Below are 20101 nucleotides of genomic sequence, written 5' to 3' on the forward strand. Positions count from 1 at the left end.
AAACAATAATGATTGCACAAAGGAAAATATAAAATGCGTTGAGGAGAGGGTGGGGGTGAGGGTAGGGGGGGTGTCACAGACAGTGACTGACCGTGGGAATGGTGGGATGAGGGGACAGGCGATGACAAATTGCTGGATACAGAGCACAGTAGATTACTTTGTTGGCACCAAGAGCTGCCCAGTGTCCATTGTTGTTGGGTGAGTGGTTATGAATTGTAAACTTTCTTAACAACATGGAAATAAACACTTTTTGAACAGAAGCGATGCTATCTGCTCAATGTGATATCAGACCAGATTCAGTAAATTCCACTATCGAAAGAGTTATCTGATGAACTTAAAGCCTGTTAATGTGGGAGCAGCAATGCTTCAAATCAGCCACTTGTCACTGAACTGAATCTCTTTGGGCACTGTGTATGTGAGACCAGCGACAATGACAGCACCTTCATTCCTGCTGTCGCTGTGAGCTTTCTGGAGAGTTTTTCTGGCATAGTGGGCAGTGTCCCTACCTCTGAGCTAGGAGCTCCAGGTTCGAGTCCCACACCAGGATCCTTTGGCCCAGGAGGGTGTATTTATGGCCAGCCGGACTGACCTCCAGCCTATAAATTCACCCCAACGTGCCTTAGAGCAGGCAGTGAGGCTGGGATACTCTCCTGGTCTGTGTGGAGCAATCCAATGGAATTCCATGGCCCAACCCTCGCAAACAAAGGCGGGATAAAAGACAGACGGACAGACAGCTCACTTTGAAAAGGTCTGTGGAGGTCGGTAGGTTGCATGGGGAAACTGTAACGAGTTGGAGCCTTGAAGCTCCAGGCAAGCCCCAGTGAAGGGCTGACCCTGGACGATGCCTGTAAGACGAGTATCTGTTGCCCAACTCGTCTGTCCAGATTTTCCAGCTCTTTCTTTGAGTGGAAAGAAAGACTTGCGTTTACATGGCACCTTTTACAGTCACAAGATGCACCAAGGCACTTGACAATCAATGAAACGCAGTCACCGCTGTTATGTTGAAAGGATAGTAGCCAAGCTGTGGATGGGAAGGTCCCACAGGCTGCAACTTGGTAATGATGAGATTATTTGTTTTTTAAAGTTGAGGCTGAGAGATAAGTATTGGTGAGGACATGGGGCAGAACTCCCTCAATCTTATGCATCTCAAAATATGGTTGCAGGATCTCTGCCAATCACCTCAAAGGGTGGTCAGAAGCTCAGTTTTAGCGTCTCATTTGAAGGATAGCTTCTCTGTGACATTGCTGCACTCCCTCTGCACCGCCCAGCAGCGGGAACAGAGAGTTTCTGCCCAGGTCCTTCAGGCAGAGGTCAGAGGTCACAAACTGAGCCACAAAGGGGTTAATCTTTGAATTCAGGTGACGAGGATTTTTGTGGATCCAAGGTTGACAGATATTCCCCTTGGAGGCCTTGATTTGCAAGATTAGCCTTGTTTTCACATTGCTAGGTTTTGTCTTGTGTTTCTGACACATACATTCACTTACTGTCACTTGCTAGTTGCTAAGGAGGGAGTTGCCAAGGTAACGCTGTGTGGCACAGAGTGCCTGTATTATTAGCGTATTGCTGTGTTGGGGGGGTTGGGGAAGGTTTAAGGGCAAAGAATCAGATTAACAAACATCAAGTGGGGAGGGTTTGTTCTAATTCTGGAGACAGGGTCAGGCTGTGACACCTGCCCAGGTCAGTAACATTCTACACACAGCCTGTGGCTATCAACACTGACTGGTGCTCACGAGGACATTAAACTGGAGCTTTGTCATTGACAGAGCAGAGCTCAATAAATGATCATTCCTGATATCCAACTTCTGAAAGCAGCAATGTTGTTAGCGTAGGACAAAAGCAACAATGACCGTTTAGCTGCATGTTAACCAAGGAGGAAAACGGGTCATTATCTTTTATTCCATGAATCCACTGCTGACATTCATACTCCCCTCCCCGTCTCTCCCACCCTCAGCAGTGCAAAGAAACCACTCCCCCACTGACCCTCTGTCGAACACCTCTATTGCCTGCCCCTACTTTCTTTCCCCAAGCACCTTTCCCAGACAAACTCTTGTACTAGGAGTATTTGTCATCTTCTCCCACAGCTAGGCCAAGGTCCACCACCTAAGTCTGAGTGACACAATGTGTGAACTCCCTCCAGTGCAGAATACCTTTTGTTCACACTGTGCTCTGCTCACGATACTGGGGACACCAAATTGAAATGAATGGAGTACTAACAGCCCGACCATGCTCACCTATTTCACAGCCATTCCACATGAATTAGGAGCAAAGAACACCATTCTGCCGTTCAAACTTGTTCTGCTATTCAAGCAGATCACAATGAATCTGTCTGTGCTTCAAATTCCACATTCTCATCTACCCCAGCTCCCCCGATGACCTCCTACCCAATAAGAATTTACCCCCCCCCGCTCCCCATGAATTAAATATATTCCACGTTCCCACCTCTGGTAGTTTCTGAGGCAGAGTTCCAAAGTCACACAACCCTCTGAGGGAAAAGAATTCTCTACATCTCTGTCCTGAAAAGGTGACTCCTAATTTTAAACCAGTATCCCCCAAGTGTGGACTGACCCACAGGAGGAGACATCCTGTCCATGCCCACCTTGTTCAGGATCTGACTTCACACAGAGGGTGGTAGGTGCCTGGCACGCGTTGCCAGCAGAGGTGGTAGAGGCAGGCGCGGTAGATTCATTTAAGGTGCGTCTAGACAGATGCATGAGGAGGTGGTAGCAGAGGGATACAGATGCTTAGGAATTGGGTGATAGGTGTATACTGTGGATTTGGATTAGTTCAGGATTGGAGGGCCGAAGGGCCTGTTCCTGGGCTGTAAATTTTCTGTTTTTGTTTACACACTTCAATAAGGTTACCCCTCACTCTTACAGACTCCAGTGCAAACAAGCCCCACCTGCCCGCCCTCTCCTCATACCACTCCACGTACCAATCTAGCAAACCTCTTCTGAACCTCCTCCAATGTATTTACATCCTTCCTTAATGAAGAGAACAAAGCTCCAGACAATTTTTGAGAGGTGGATTCACCAAGTCCTGTACAACTAAAGCATACTGTCCTAATGTTTGGGTTCAGTTTGCTTCCTTAGCACAGCATTCCATTCGCCTTCCTGATTATGTGCTGAAACTGGACCTCAAACAAGAAATCCAGAAATCCAGTCACCATAGAGAGGTCACACAGAGCCATAGAGATGTACAGCATGGACACAGACCCTCCGTTCCAACTTGCATGGACATCCCAACCCAATCTAGTCCCATCGTGAGGCAGATCTGGGTGTCACAAGCAGACAGATGAAGCAAACTCAATGTGAGGTTGTGAAGGGGCCGGCTTGTGGATAAGGAAGCTGAGAGGATTACACGGATTGGACTTTGTGGAACTCAGATGTGACCAGACGAGAGAGGAAGCCATTGTTGGTCTTTCTGAAACTAAACTCAGAAACATGGAGAGTGGAGCCAGAGGAGCCCAGTCCCCATGAACTGGCCAAAGGATGAATGGAGGATGAAGACGATATGATTCAAAGGGTCCAAAGCTGGAGAAACGTTGAGGACCATATGGAGAGAAATTTGTATTCCTCACAGACAATGTTATTTGAGTCAGAAAGAGAGTTACTGCTTTGGGTCCAATGTGAAACCTGAAGAGGACTCAAACTGGTTTCAAAACACTAACTTCCTTTCTCTGTCTCCAGATGCTGCCAGATTGTTTGAGTATCTGCAGAACTTTCTGTTTTTATTTCAGGTTTCCAGTATCCACAATATGCTGCTTTTATGCGACTTGAGTTCATGGTTAGAATGGTCTTAATACTGAGGGCCCCCTTCCCTGGACCCACTGGTGCTCAACCTTCCACCTGAGCAGCCAATCAGGGCTCTACCTTCATGTCTAATGCAAGATGGCGACTCCAATGGGCAGCAGCCCTGGAGCTGACGTTCCAGCAGAGATCAATACGGCATCTAAGAGAAAGGTTCCTGGTTCACAGCAAAGATATATACCAGTGATGATGAAGGATGTTAGCATGGGGACAAACTAACCTTGGGTTAACCAAGGAAGTTAAAGCTAGCAGGAAACTGGAAAAAGCAGCATACAATGTGGAAGAGATTGATGGCAAACCAGAAGATTAGGAAACTTTCAACAGGCAACAAAAGGCAACCAAAACATAATAGACAGGGAGAAAGAAACTCTATGAGGACAATGTGGCAAAACATATGAAAACAGACAGTCAGAGTTTCTTCAAATATGTTTAAAGGGAGAGAGAGAGGGGGCCAAATGAACATGGTCCCCTGAGAGATCGAGGTTGGAGAAGTAAGAATAGGAAACCAGGAAACAGAATACGAGTTAACTAAATACCATGCATCAGCCTTCCAGGTAGAAGACACTGATAGCATTCCAAAAATATTAAGCATCAAACAGCTAAAGAGGGGTGGGGATTGGAAAAGAATACAAGAACTTTCTTTAAAGACCAAATGCCAGGGAGACTCATGGATCTAAAAGCTGATAGGTCCCCTGGTCCTGATGAATTGTACTGGAGGATATTAAAGGAAATAGCTACAGAGGTGGTGGATGTACTAGTTGCAATCTTCCAAGAATTGTCAGATGGAGGGAAAGTTTAGAGGGTTGCCAATGTAATCTCCCATCAAGAAGGAAAAGTGACAAAACGAATGGATAACTATAGGCTTAACATTGGCCTTTGGAAAATATTAGAGTCAATTAAAAAGGCTGTAATAGTGGACCTTTTAGAAGTACATGATCCAATCAAGCAGAGTTCGCTTGGCTTCACAAAGGGGAAATCATGCCTGACAAGTTTATTGGAAAGCTTCAAGGATGTAACAAACAGGACAAAAAGGGCAACCAGAGCTGAAAATGTGTTGCTGGAAAAGCGCAGCAGGTCAGGCAGCTTCCAAGAAACAGGAGAATCGACATTTCGGGCATCAGCCCTTCTTCAGGAATGAGGAAAGTGTGTCCAGCAGGCTAAGATAAAAGGTAGGGAGGAGGGACTTGGGGGAAGGGGCGTTGGGAATGTGATAGGTGGAGGGAGGTCAAGGTGAGGGTGATAGGCTGGAGTGGGGTGGGGGCGGAGAGGTCAGGAAGAAGATTGCAGGTTAGGAAGGCGGTGCTGAGTTCGAGGGATTTGACTGAGACAAGGTGGGGGGGGGGGGAAATGAGGAAACTGGAGAAATCTGAGTTCATCCCTTGTGGTTGGAGGGTTCCTAGGCGGAAGATGAGGCGCTCTTCCTCCAACCGTCGTGTTGCCATGGTCTGGCGATGGAGGAGTCCAAGGACCTGCATGTTCTTGGTGGAGTGGGAGGGGGAGTTGAAGTGTTGGGCTACGGGGTGGTTGGGTTGGTTGGCCCGGGTGTCCCAGAGGTGTTCTCTGAAACGTTCCACAAGTAGGCGGCCTGTTTCCCCAATATAGAGGAGGCCACATCGGGTGCAGCGGATGCAATAGATGATGTGTGTGGAGGTGAAGGTGAATTTGTGGCAGATATGGAAGTGTCCCTTGGGGCCTTGGAGGGAGGTAAGGGGGGAGGTGTGGGCGCAAGTTTTGCATTCCTTGCGGTTGCAGGGGAAGGTGCCGGGAGTGGAGGTTGGGTTGGTGGGGGGTGTGGACCTGACGAGGGAGTCACGGAGGGAGTGGTCTTTTCGGAACTCTTTCCTCATTCCTGAAGAAGGGCTGATGCTCGAAACGTCGATTCTCCTGTTCCTTGGATGCTGCCTGACCTGCTGCGCTTTTCCAGCAACACATTTTCAGCTCTGATCTCCAGCATCTGCAGTCCTCACTTTCTCTAAAAAGGGTAACCAGTAAATGGAGAATATCTGGATTTCAAAATAGTGTTTGCTAAGGGACTGCGTGTAAAGCAACTCAATATGACAAGACACCATGGTTTTGGGGGCAGTATGTTAGCATGGACAGAGGATTGGCTGACTAATAGAAGACAGAGAATTGGGAAAAGGGGATCATTTTCAGGATGGCTATTCGTAACTAATGGTGTGCCATAGGGATTGGTGCAGGGGCACAATTATTGACATAGACAGAGTTCTAATTAGCAAAGGAATGGAATCTTATGAGGCAGAGAGTGCCGCACTGTCAGAGGGTCAGTACTGAGGGAGTGCCGCACTGTGGGAGGGTCAGTACTGAGGGAGTGCCGCACTGTGGGAGGGTCAGGGCTGAGGGAGTGCCGCACTGTCAGAGGGTCAGTGCTGAGGGAGTGCCGCACTGTGGGAGGGTCAGTGCTGAGGGAGTGCCGCACTGTCAGAGGGTCAGTGCTGAGGGAGTGCCACACTGTCAGAGGGTCAGTACTGAGGGAGTGCCGCACTGTCGGAGGGTCAGTGCTGAGAGAGTGCTGCACTGTCAGAGGGTCAGTACTGAGGGAGTGCCGCACTGTCAGAGGGTCAGTACTGAGGGAGTGCTGCACTGTCAGAGGGTCAGTGCTGAGGGAGTGCCGCACTGTCGGAGGGTCAGTGCTGAGAGAGTGCTGCACTGTCAGAGGGTCAGTGCTGAGGGAGTGCCGGACTATCAGAGGGTCAGTACTGAGGGAGTGCTGCACTGTCAGAGGGTCAGTGCTGAGGGAGTGCCGCACTGTCAAAGGGTCAGTACTGAGGGAGTGCCGCACTGTCAGAGGGTCAGTACTGAGGGAGTGCCGCACTGTCGGAGGGTCAGTGCTGAGGGAGTGCCGCACTGTCAGAGGGTCAGTGCTGAGGGAGTGCCGCACTGTCAGAGGGTCAGTGCTGAGAGAGTGCCGCACTGTCAGAGGGTCAGTACTGAGGGAGTGCCATACTGTCGGAGGGTCAGTACTGAGGAAGTGGCGCACTGTCAGAGGGTCAGTGCTGTGGGAGTGCTGCATTGTCAGAGGGTCAGTGCTGAGGGAGTGCCGCACTGTTGGAGGGTCAGTGATGAGGGAGTGCCACACTGTGGGAGGGTCAGTACTGAGGGAGTGCCACACTGTGGGAGGGTCAGCACCGAGGGAGTGCCACACTGTGGGAAGGTCAGTGCTGAGGGAATGCCGCACTGTGGGAGGGCCGCACTGTCGGAGGGTCAGTGCTGAGGGAGTGCCGCACTGTCAGTGGGTCAGTACTGAGGGAGTGCCGCACTGTTGGAGGGTCAGTGCTGAAGGAGTGCTGCATTGTGGGAGGGTCAGTGCTGAGGGAGTGCCGCACTGTCGGAGGGTCAGTGCTGAGGGAGTGCCGCACTGTCGGAGGGTCAGTGCTGAGGGAGTGCCACACTGTGGGAGGGTCAATACTGAGGGAGTGCCACACTGTGGGAGGGTCAGCACTGAGGGAGTGCCACACTGTGGGAAGGTCAGTGCTGAGGGAATGCCGCACTGTGGGAGGGCCGCACTGTCGGAGGGTCAGTGCTGAGGGAGTGCCGCACTGTCAGTGGGTCAGTACTGAGGGAGTGCCGCACTGTTGGAGGGTCAGTGCTGAAGGAGTGCTGCACTGTGGGAGGGTCAGTACTGAGGGAGTGCCACACTGTGCGAGGGTCAATACTGAGGGAGTGCCACACTGATAGCAATTGCTTTTCTGATCAGCTATTAAAGTCTATCCTCTCAGGGTTTACAACATAGCATAGTTCTATCTCAAAGAGATGGAGATTTTTCCTGGCTGATATTTATACCCCAAACAACAAATTAAATAAAAAATATTCTATCATTTACCTTGAGGTTTAGTGGGAGATCACCAATGAGTAAGATCAAAATTTAACCTTACATTAATAGATAAAGGGACTCCAATAATCTTCAATAAAGAATGTCGAATTCAGGATCTAGTGATGACCATGAAGCCATTGGCACTTGTTGTAAAAATCCATCTGGTTCAGTAATGTCGTTAAGAGAAGGAAATCTGCCATCCTTTGTGCGTCTGGCCTCCATGTGACTCCAGACCCACAGCAATGTGGTTGACTCTTAACTGGGCAATTAGCGATGGGCGATAAATACTGGCCTGGTCAGTGATGCCGTCATCCCATGCGTAAAATGAAAAAAAAAAGCTTATAAAGGACAAATGTAGCAATGTGCTCTTCCTCAAAGCACGAGGGGAACTGTGGCCAATACTGTCAGGAAAATGGGCTCCATTCCCAATCCTGTGGGAATTCAGTGAAAAATGTAAACCTCTTTTCTTTGGATGTTTTTCCTGGAGTAGGTGACCAGCAGCTGTAGCTCGAGGGAATGTAAACTGTAACAATTATCGTTTGTGACACAATGGGAAACAGGAAAGTTGCGTTGCTATAGAAACCAGTAGACCCAAAGCTGAGATTGAGATAAGAGAGAGGCCCTGCATGAAGTTAGGAATTCTCAACCAAACTGAACCTTTTCTGCTGGTGGAGTAGTGATGCAGGGGAAGTTCATCCTCAGCGTTTACTTGAATAAAATCTATTAAAACTGGGGCCAAGACTTGAAATTACCGTGTGCAAATTGCCAATCGCTTTTCTGATGTTACGATGGTGACTGCCCTTCAAAGGTATTTAACTGGGCTGCAAAGGGAGACAGGATGTCCAAAGAATGGTGCCATTATAAACACAACGCTTTCATTCAGAAACTGAGTGCCCAGTGGGCTCTGATGCCACTTCAAGTGGGCTCTGATGCCACCTCCAGGAGCAGGGACACTGAATGAGGGAGCAGCACCTGGAACTTTTCCGGGTTCTTTTGGTTCATTGTCAAAGCAAGTCTGACATCTGCATTCGGCGTAGCTTCCTGATAGCACAGTGAAGGAAAGGCTGCAGCTGTCAGTCAGTCAGAGATACCACAGGCCCTTCGTTCTGAAACTGGTGACAGGGGAGCAGTGTGTGAAGAAAGGAGAACTTTAATTTGATCTAAGCCAGAGCCCTTCTATAGTGTAAGTTTATTTTATTATCTTATCGGGTTATGGCTACATTTCCATCTTGAAAGAATTGTGCGGCTTTTAACTTGCGCCAACTTTTTTTTTTAAAATTGCCTTAATGTAAGCTTTTAATTGTGTGCTATGTGAGAGTCGATGTATTACAGCATCCCATTGTTCCCATAAATCTGTCAGGAGTAACCACAGGAAAATCTGAAACAGGCGCATCCTTTACAACCTCGTTTATTCTCAAATACTCTCAAAGGCAGGGGGGAAACCATTGACAGTCCACAAACTCTTCATGTGCAATCTGGGGATTATTCCTGCTGCCGCTGTTCAGCATCATGGAGGGCCAGAAGAGTGCGTCAGAAAACTTCCCACTTCATACAGACGTTTCAGTACACAATTAGTCCAACATTTAGAAGCTGCAATTACATAGTGCCTTCAATATTGTAATGGAGCTTTCCTGAGCAACACCTGATGCTGAGCCACGTCATCAGCCTTTAGTACAGGCATCAGAAACTTCAGTCAAAAAAGCAGGCTTGAAGGAGCATCTTAACAGAGGTGGGCAGTGGTAGGTGAGGGTAAAAACAAGGACTGCAGATGCTGGAAACCAGAGTCGAGATTAGAGTGGTGCTGGAAAAGTACAGCAGGTCAGGCAGCATCCGAGGAGCAGGAAAATCGACGTTTCGGGCAAAAGCCCTTCACCAGGAATACAGGCAGAGAGCCTGAAGGGTGGAGAGGTAAATGAGAGGGGGGTGGGGGTGGGGAGAAAGTAGCATAGAGTACAATAGGTGAATGGGGGTGGGGATGGAGGTGATAGGTCAGGGAGGGGAGGGTGGGGGAAGGTAGCAAAGAGTACCATGGGTGAGTGGGGGTGGGGATGGAGGTGATAGGTCAGGGAGGGGAGGGTGGGGGAAGGTAGCAAAGAGTACCATGGGTGAATAGTGGCTATCATCACTGAGCATCGCCTCAGTGCCCAGCTCCCCCCGATAGCCTGCCCTCCCTTCATTAACAGCATTTCAATTATTTTAAACCGACCTGCTCAGGCACATTAACACATATCCAGGGCAAGTGGGACTTGAACCCAGACCTTCTGGTTCAGAAATAAGGTCACTACCACTGCACCGTGAGATCCTTCACTGACAGGATTTTAGATATTTTCAGAGATGGGATCACACACTTCTGGCACTTTTAACACCTTAATCCATAACAGTATCAGCTGCTGACAGTTAATTCCAGTGAAGAACTTCAGCTTCAACTCCCTGACCTGTTAAAACCTTTTTCAATTTTCACCTCATTGAGGGGGCACATCTGTTTCACTGGCACCACCTGCCATCGGCTACTGAGGCTAACAGCCCACAGGGTGGACAAGCCTCAAAGGCCGGACTCTGACCGGTTAGTCCATTCCAGTGAGGATGATCGTGGAGGGGATCTGAAGACGCGTATGTGTCTTTGTCTGTGTCTCTCTATTTGTGAGTGTGTCTCTCTGTCTGTCTGTGTTTCTGTGTGTGTCTGTGTTTGTGTGTCTGCATGTGTGCGTCTGTGGTGGTGTCTGTCTGTGTCTGTGTATGTGTCCATGTTTGTGTGTACCTGTGGTTGTGTGTGTGCATGTGTATGTGTGTGTGTGCACGCGCTGCATGTGGGTATCCCTGTGTCCGTCTCCCTGAAAGAATTCCTTGTTTACACTAACTGACCGACATCATCACTTGGGTCAGATATTAGGGGGTGATTGATAGCAGCAGAACCTCCAGGATGAGACAGAAAAATATCAGAAGAACAGGAATTTTAGAAATAAAGAAAGAGATTAGAGACAATTTACCAACTTAAAATAGAACTGTCGACACGTCAGAGTTACAAAACCAATGATGGTTTTTCTGATTTATTTATATATTTGATCCTATTTCATGACTGGTGCTATCGACTTCGGCAAATTTCCCATCAGCTCTTCAGAACTGCAACATGCTCGCTATTGAAACTGCACCGAGGCGTTAATTTCACAGCCATTAATTTCACGCCTAAGGTTCTAAACATTAAATTAGGCACAATTAAAATCTTGGAGAATCCATCCTCTACTTACATTGACAATTCAGCTAAATTCTTTAACCCTCTCTCCATCCACCTAACCCTCCCTCTCCTCACCTACCTATTCCTCCCACTCTCTCTCCATCCACCTAGCCCTCCCTCTCCTCACCTACCTATCCCTCCCACTCTCTCTCCATCCACCTAACCCTCCCTCTCCTCACCTACCTATCCCTCCCACTCTCTCTCCATCCACCTATCCCTCCCCCTCCCTCCCCCTCCAGTATTTCTCTCCATCGGAAGGAGCCAGGCCTGTTGAGTCTCTTCAGCAATCTCAGAGCCTGTTTCAGACTTCCAGTGCCTGCAGGATTTTGCTTTGATCAGAATCGCCAAATTATATACAATCTGCTCATAATTCACATCATAATGCATTTTTATTCTTTCATGAGCTGTGGCTGTTCCTGGGAAGACCAACAGCTGTTGCCTGTGAATTGTGGGATTTAGTTGACCACCCGAGAGGGTGGTTAAAAGTCATCCCCATTACTGTGGGTCTGGAGTCACACGTAGGCCAGACCAGGTAAGGCTGGCAGATTTCCTTCCCTGAAGTACATAAGTGAATCAGATGGGCTTTTACAATATCCAATGATGGTCACCATCACTAGCTTTCAATTTGCAGATTTATTAAATTTAAATGACACCAGATAATAGGGTGGAATTTGAAGTCAGACCCCCAGTTTACACCCCCAGCAATCCAGCTGGGGGTCACTGGATTAACTGCCCCCTGATATGACCATCATCTTCCAAGACATGACCAACATTTACGAGATACTCTAAGGTAGAGGTACAGTCACCACAATCTTACCAGATCATGGGCCTGCTCTCTCATGAGAGAGAGAGAGAGAGAGGTAATTTAAGCCTCACGGTGCCTCAGGTGAGGGGAGGGTTGAGGAGAAGAATCCTTCAAGGTAACCTCGACTGGTGTGGGAATTGTACCACACAGTCAGCATCACCCTGTATTACAAACCAGCCATCCAGCCAAATGAGCTAACCACCCCCCTCTTAGTCAGTCATCCCTGAAACTCTTCAGAGAGGCCAGGTGTAGGGGGAGAGGGGAGACAGGGAGCAGAGTTACATCCCCGCCAACAATTAAAAGGACTGAGTGTATGTCACACAGAAAGGTAGTCTGAAATCCAATACTCTAGTGACGTCCTCCCTTTACGTTCATTGGTGTTTCCGTCACCAAATCCACAATATCAAAACCCTGGATGTGATCATTGGCCGGAAACTCAACTTGACCAGTCACACAAGAACTGTGACTCCAAAGGCAGGTCAGAGGCCAGAGATATTGCAGCAACGCATACACCTCCTGACTCCCCAAAGGTGCAAGACAGGAGTGTTGTGGAATACTCCCCAAGAGAGGAGCGAGGTGGAATATTCTCTAAGACAGGAGCGTGGTGGAATACTCCCCAAGACAGAAGCGTGGTGGAATACTCCCCAAGTCAGGAGCCAGGTGGTATACTCCCCAAGACAGGAGTGTGGTGGAATATTCCCCAAGACAGGAACGTGGTGGAATACTCCCCAAGACAGGAGCCAGGTGGTATACTCCCCAAGACAGGAGTGTGGTGGAATATTCCCCAAGACAGGAGCGAGGTGAAATATTCCCCAAGACAGGAGTGTGATGGAATATTCCCCAAGACAGAAGTGCGGTGGAATATTCCCCAAGACAGGAGCGAGGTGGAATACTCCCCAAGACAGGAGCGTGGTGCAACATTCCCCAAGACAGGAGCGAGGTGGTATACTCCCCAACTTGCCCGAATGAGCACAGCTCCAACTGCACACAAGAAGCTTAACACAATCCTACTCCTGCTCTGAATCCAGATGTTCTTATGTAGCTTCCTTTCACTGCACTGAAATCCTACTGCTACCCGTTTGCTCACTCACTTCATCTGTCTACGTCTGCGGTAATTACATGCCCCTGCCTACACCATCTGCTATACCATTAAGCTTTATCTCATTGGCAAATTCTCCAATACAGAGTTAGCCTGTGGAATTGTCTTCTCCAGAAAGTGGTGCATGCTGAGACACTGAGGTATTGGGGGAAGTGAGGGTGGGGAAGGGACTGGAGTGGTGGGGCCACAACCAGATCACCTTAAACTCATGGATCAAGCTGGAAGGGCTGAATGGCCTACCTCCGGGGCCTAACTCCTATGTTCTGACTGAAGCTGGTGTCGAAGACAAACCTACAAAACACCATCCTGTCGTCCACTCCACGTCATAGGTTTGGTTAACTGTGTGAGCCATGTTTTCAGCTTATCACCTGTACTGCCCACATTCTGCTTCCTTCAAATCCATCCTGCTCCTTTCCACATTAAAAAAAAATCACTTCACACACTGATACATTAAAGATAATAACCCTGTTGCAAAAAAAGATGAGGAGAGGATCTTTTTAAAAAAATATGTAAAGTGAAAGCTCTCTTTGAAAGGGGGACAGGTGTTGATGAAATCATATCTTTCACAGAAACCTGGAGAAATTCTTAAGAATGTATCATTGGATGAGCTGGAAGGAAAAGAGAGTGAGACTATAAAAACCAGCACAGGAATGATGGGCCGAATGGACTGCTTCTGACCTGCATGACTCATTGACCTGAGAGATTCATGGTGTTTGCTCTCTTTGAGCTGCTGGAGCTTTTCCCAGTGTTACCTTTTGTTTCTGAAGTTATAATGAATACCTCCGTGTGCTCTGAAGGGAGATTAGATTCCATACTATTTTTTAGATTAGATTCCCTACAGTGTGTGGAAACAGGCCCTTCGGCCCAACCAGTCCACACCAACTCTCCGATGAGTAACCCACCCAGTCCCATTTCCCTCTGACTAATGCACCTAACACTATGGCCAATTTAGCATGGCCAATTCACCTGACCTGCGCATCTTTGGACTGTGGGAGGAAACTGGAACACCCGGAGGAAACCCGGGTAGGCAATATGCAAACTCCACACAGACAGTCACCCGAGGTTGGAATTGAACCTAGGACCCTGGTGCTGTGAGGCAGCAGTGCTAACCACTGAGCCACCATGCCACCCTTGCTAGATTGGACACATGCTCTGCTGTCAAGTGCACTGCATGCTCAGTGTGATTCACCAATGGTGAAATCATCTCAAGCAACAGTAGATGGGCATGTGGCACCATGATTATCTCACTGGGATTGTAATTCAGAATCCCAGGCTAATGGCCTGGGACATTAGTTCACATCCCACTGGTGGTGAGACTGGAATTCAATGAAAAACCTGGATTAAAATTCAGCCCAATGGCATCCAATATGGATTATTTAATGATAACATCATCAGGCTTTAGGGAAGGACATCTGCTTCCCTTACCCAGCCTGACAGCTGGGAATCTGCCTCCCTTACCCAGTCTGACAGCTGGGAATCTGCCTCCCTTACCCAGTCTGACAGCTGGGAATCTGCCTCCCTTACCCGGTCTGACACACGGGAATCGGCCTCCCTTACCTGGTCTGACAGCTGGGAATCTGCCTCCCTTACCCAGTCTGACAGCTGGGAATCTGCCTCCCTTACCCAGTCTGACAGCTGGGAATCTGCCTCCCTTACCCAGTCTGACAGCTGGGAATCTGCCTCCCTTACCTGGTCTGACAGCTGGGAATCTGCCTCCCTTACCTGGTCTGACACATGGGAATCTGCCTCCCTTACCCAGTCTGACAGCTGGGAATCTGCCTCCCTTACCTGGTCTGACAGCTGGGAATCTGCCTCCCTTACCCGGTCTGACACACGGGAATCGGCCTCCCTTACCCAGTCTGACAGCTGGGAATCTGCCTCCCTTACCCGGTCTAACAGCTGGGAATCTGCCTCCCTTACCCAGCCTGACAGCTGGGAATCTGCCTCCCTTACCCGGTCTAACAGCTGGGAATCTGCCTCCCTTACCCAGCCTGACAGCTGGGAATCTGCCTCCCTTACCCAGTCTGACAGCTGGGAATCTGCCTCCCTTACCCAGTCTGACAGCTGGGAATCTGCCTCCCTTACCCAGTCTGACAGCTGGGAATCTGCTTCCCTTACCCAGTCTGACAGCTGGGAATCTGCCTCCCTTACCTGGTCTGACAGCTGGGAATCTGCCTCCCTTACCCGGTCTGACACACGGGAATCGGCCTCCCTTACCCAGTCTGACAGCTGGGAATCTGCCTCCCTTACCCGGTCTAACAGCTGGGAATCTGCCTCCCTTACCCAGCCTGACACATGGGAATCGGCCTCCCTTACCCAGTCTGACAGCTGGGAATCTGCCTCCCTTACCTGGTCTGACAGCTGGGAATCTGCCTCCCTTACCTGGTCTGACACATGGGAATCTGCCTCCCTTACCCGGTCTGACACACGGGAATCGGCCTTCCTTACCCAGTCTGACAGCTGGGAATCTGCCTCCCTTACCTGGTCTGACACACGGGAATCGGCCTTCCTTACCCAGTCTGACAGCTGGGAATCTGCCTCCCTTACCCGGTCTGACAGCTGGGAATCTGCCTCCCTTACCTGGTCTGACAGCTGGGAATCTGCCTCCCTTACCCGGTCTGACACACGGGAATCGGCCTCCCTTACCCAGTCTGACAGCTGGGAATCTGCCTCCCTTACCCAGTCTGACAGCTGGGAATCTGCCTCCCTTACCCAGCCTGACAGCTGGGAATCTGCCTCCCTTACCCAGCCTGACAGCTGGGAATCTGCCTCCCTTACCCAGCCTGACAGCTGGTTGAATCTTAACTACACTCCACATTGGCAGCAGCTCCCTGAATTGGCTTCATTAATACAGGCGTTAAGTACAAGAACAAGGAAATGACGTTGAACTTGTTAGACACTTAGATACTAGAACTAAGGCACTTGTTGGAGTCCAGCTGGAGAACTGTGTCCAGTTCTGATACCACATTATAGGAAAGATGTGAATACATTGGAGACAGTGCCAAGAACTTTACAAGACTCCAGCTCTGTGAAAATGCAATTTTGTGAATAGATGGGAGGAGTTAAAACTGTTCTCCTTGGAGAGAGGAAAACTGAGAGGAGATGTGATCGAGGATTGTAAAATCATGAGCGGGCTGGATAGAGTGGCAAGGGAGAAACTGCTCCTGCTCTTAAAAGGAACAACAGGACATAGATTTACAGCGATCTGTTAAACAAACCAACAGAGATTTCAGGAAAACATATTACAGCCAGTGAGTAGTTCGGGTGTGGAATACACTGCCCGGAAATGAGGTGGAGGCAGGTTCAGTTGAAGTATTTAAGAGGGTACTGAATGATTGTTTGGATAAAAATATGCAAGGCCAAGGGGAAGAGATTGGTACGAGGTAAGGACGCTCATTTAATGAGGCAGTGCAGATGTAATGGGCCGAATAATCTCCTGCTGCAATATAAGGACTCGGTGATTTAGTGAAGTCTCAACATTAGATGATCAGGAGCAGGCTGTAGGCCACTCGCTGGCCTTGAACTTGCTCCACCAATCAAGAAGATCAGTGCTGATCCGATTCACTGTTACCCATGGCCCTCGCCTCTCCTGTTGATCAAAGATCAGTCTTGAATCCATTCAGTGACCCAGTCTCCTCTGCTCTCCAAAGAATTCCAAAGTTTTACAACCCTCCTCCTCCGTCTGAAAAGGGCGATCGATCATTCTGTCTCTGTGTCCTTTGTTTGAGACTTGACCCCAAGGGGAGATATTCTCTCTGCATTTAGTCTTGCTCAAGTCTCTTCAGGATCTTATATGTTTCAATAAGATCATCTCTCTTTATTCTAAACTCCAAACAATATTGGCTGAGCCTCTCCTCATGAGTTAACTCCTTTGTTCCAGAAATCTGCCCCAGTGAACGTTCCCTGAAATCTCCAATGCAAGTGTAGTCCTCCTTAAATAAGAAAATACTAAGGTGTACAGAACTCAACTCTCAGAGAAGCCCTCTTTGGTGGTAGCAATGTTCCTTACTTTAATACTCCATCCACTTACAATAACAACCAAACATCTATTTGCCTTCCTAATGACTCACTGGACTTGTACACCAATGTTTTGTGTTTCATGTACAAAGACAGCTAGTCTCAGCTTCTCAAAAACCCCTCTGAACACAGACCTTGCTATGAATAAGTAGATTAGATTAGATTAGATTACTTACAGTGTGGAAACAGGCCCTTCGGCCCAACAAGTCCACACCGCCCCGCCGAAGCGCAACCCACCCATACCCCTACATCTACCCCTTACCTAACACTACGGGCAATTTAGCATGGCCAATTCACCTGACCTGCACATCTTTGGACTGTGGGAGGAAACCAGAGCACCCGGAGGAAACCCACGCAGACACGGGGAGAATGTGCAAACTCCACACAGTCAGTCGCCTGAGGCGGAAACTGAACCCGGGTCTCTGGCGCTGTGAGGCAGCAGTGCTAACCACTGTGCCACCGTGCCGCCCACAATTAGTTGCTGCTTTCAAAAATCCAAGCAGAAAGCAGAATATTAACATCAAACTGCAACAAGTCTTGCATTTGGTTAGCGTAGAGATTTTTGGAAAGCTATGCTCTATGTTGGACAAGGTTTGCTTGTACTGGATAAATCTGATACGTTTACTTAGTTCAAGCACAACCTAAGGACAGGGCAGAAGCTACAATGCCCACTTTGATGTCTACCTCAAAGATTCCTACAGCAACTATTTGGAAAGTAAATTCCGGCTCGGGTTTGGTTGTTCCAAGTTCCAGACTCTGTCTAGTCACATGTTCCATCTGCTGAAAACATTACAGGTTTACTCTGTTTTGTGTGGCATAAATTAGAACTACAGGCACTGATGGGGAACTGTGAAAACACACAGGGCACAGAAAATTACAGCAAGAGGGCAAGATGAAGGAAAGTGGGCAGAGGGCTGTGTGGAGTATACAGGCCAGCATCAGTCAGTTGGGTCAAATGGCCTCTGTGTGCACTGTAAACACATGATGAGGTTGACAAAAGTTTCACCGAACCAGGGGTCTGGATGAGCACAGGGTTGGAGAAGGTGAGGACTGCAGATACTGAAGATCAGAGTCGAGAGTGTGTGGTGCTGGAAAAGCACAGCAGGTCAGGCAGCATCCGAGGAGCAGGAGAATCGACGTTTCAGGCAAGAGCCCTTCATCAGGAAGTTTGGAGGTTCAGGGCCGAGTCTGTTTTGAGTTTGCAATGCTATATTGCATCATCATGAGCTGAAAAACATTATTTCATTTCTGAGGGTCTCTCCAGGTAATATAAGACTTTCCCAGCCTGTGTCTCCGTACCACCGTGGTCCCCAATATTAGATACAGCTAGAGGTTTACCTGTAACATGGAGCAAGTTGTCATTGTCCACTTCCACTTTCAGGAATATTCGGCCCCTCCTCTCCGTGTGGTCGGTTCCACACATACTGGGCACGTTTATCACACATTTCTTGTGCACGTTTAGGTCACAGGCTGAGGAGAAGGAAGACACACATGTTACAGAAACGGTCATTCAATCCACAACACTCACCGCGCTGAAGTTCCTCTGTTCTTGACATCCAAGGCTTCTTAATCTTACCCCTTCTTGCCTGTCTCAGAGGAACAAATTTATGCATCACTCGCAACAACTGCTCCTTAAACAGTCTCCACATGTCTGTTGTGCCCTTTCTGTGGAACAATTGCTCCCAATCTGTACTTCCCAACTCCTGTCTGATAGCGACATAATTTCCTTTCCCCAATTAAATATCTTCCCTTGGTAACTGCTCCTTTACCTCTCCATGGCTATGGTAAATGTGAGGCAGTTGTGGTCACTGTCACGGAAATGTTCTCCCAGATATGTCCTGGCTCACTGCCGAGCACCAAATCCAAAATGGCCTAACCCCTCATCGGTCTGTCTTCATACTGAGTAAGGAACCCATCCTGAACACACCTGAGAAAACAGCTCCATCCAAACCATCTGCATGAAGGAGGTTCCAGTCAATATTGGGAAGTTGAAGTCACCTATAACAACAACCCTGCTACATGTGCATTTTTCCAAAATCTGCCAGCCTATGAGTTCTTCAATCTTCGTACTGCTATTAGGGGGTCTGTAGAAGGCCCCCAATGAGGTGACTGCTCCCTTGCTGTTCCTAACTTCCACCCATACTGACTCAGTAGATAAACCTTCCTTGAACAGTGGACATTTATTTATATGGACTTCAGTAAGGCATTCGACAAGGTTCCCCATGGGAGACTGATTAGCAAGGTTAGATCTCATGGAATACAGGGAGAACTAGCCATATGGATACAGAACTGGCTCAAAGATGGAAGACAGAGGGTGGTGGTGGAGGATTGTTTTTCAGACTTGAGGCCTGTGACCAGTGGAGTGCCACAAGGATCGGTGCTACTTTTCATCATTTATATAAATGGTTTGAATGCGAGCATAAGAGGTACAGTTAGTAAGTTTGCAGATTACATCAAAATTGGAGGTACAGTGGAAGAAGATTACCTCAGATTACAATGGGATCTTGATCAGATGGGCCAATGAGCTGAGAAGTGGCAGATGAAGTTCAATTCAGATAAATGTGAGGTGCTGCATTTTGGAAAAGCAAATCTTAGATGAACTTATACACTTAATGGTAAGATCCTAGGGAGTGTTGCTGAACAAAGAAATCTTGGAGTGCAGGTTCATAGCTCCTTGAAAGTGGAGTCGCAGGTAGATAGGATAGTGAAGAAGGCATTTGGTATGCTTTCTTTTATTGGTCAGAGTATTGAGTACAGGAGTTGGGAAGTTATGTTGCGGCTGTACAGGACATTGATTAGGCCACTTTTGGAATATTGTGTACAATTCTGGTCTCCCTCCTTCAGAAGGATGTTGTGAAACTTGAAAGAGCTCAGAAAAGATTTATAAGGATGTTGCCAAGGTTGGAGGATTTGAGCTATTGGGAGAGGTTAAATAGGCTGAGGTTGTTTTCCCTGGAGTGTCAGAGGCTGAGAGGTGATCTTATAGAGGTTTATAAATTCATGAGGGGTATGGATAGGATAAATAGACAAAGTCTTTTCCCTGGGGTCGAGGAGTCCAGAACTAGAGGGCATAGGTTTAGGGTGAGAGGGGAAAGATATAAAAGAGACCTGAGGGGCAACTTTTTCACACAGAGAGTGGTACGTTTATGGAATGAGCTGCCAGAGGAAGTGGTGGAGGCTGGTACAATTGCAACATTTAAGAGGCATTTGGATGGGTATATGAATAGGAAGGGTTTGAGGGATATGGGCTGGGTGCTGACAGGTGGGACTAGATTGGGTTGGGATATCTGGTCGGCATGGACGGTTTGGA

The 20101-nt window shown here is 48.3% G+C and overlaps 1 protein-coding gene across 4 annotated transcripts in view; it reads right to left on the reverse strand.

The window, feature by feature from the left end:
- The window catches only part of LOC140464124 (protein kinase C alpha type), a 403957-nt gene that overhangs the window by 138766 nt on the left and 245090 nt on the right, over window positions 1–20101 (reverse strand). For all 4 annotated transcript variants that reach the window (XM_072558880.1, XM_072558878.1, XM_072558879.1 and 1 more), the window contains exon 5: window positions 18130–18261. In XM_072558880.1, the coding sequence (XP_072414981.1) occupies window positions 18130–18261 (132 nt within the window). The remainder of the gene's footprint in view (window positions 1–18129; window positions 18262–20101) is intronic.

The sequence above is a fragment of the Chiloscyllium punctatum genome, chromosome 39, assembly GCF_047496795.1.
Source record: "Chiloscyllium punctatum isolate Juve2018m chromosome 39, sChiPun1.3, whole genome shotgun sequence".
In the NCBI taxonomy this organism is placed as follows: Eukaryota; Metazoa; Chordata; class Chondrichthyes; order Orectolobiformes; family Hemiscylliidae; genus Chiloscyllium; species Chiloscyllium punctatum.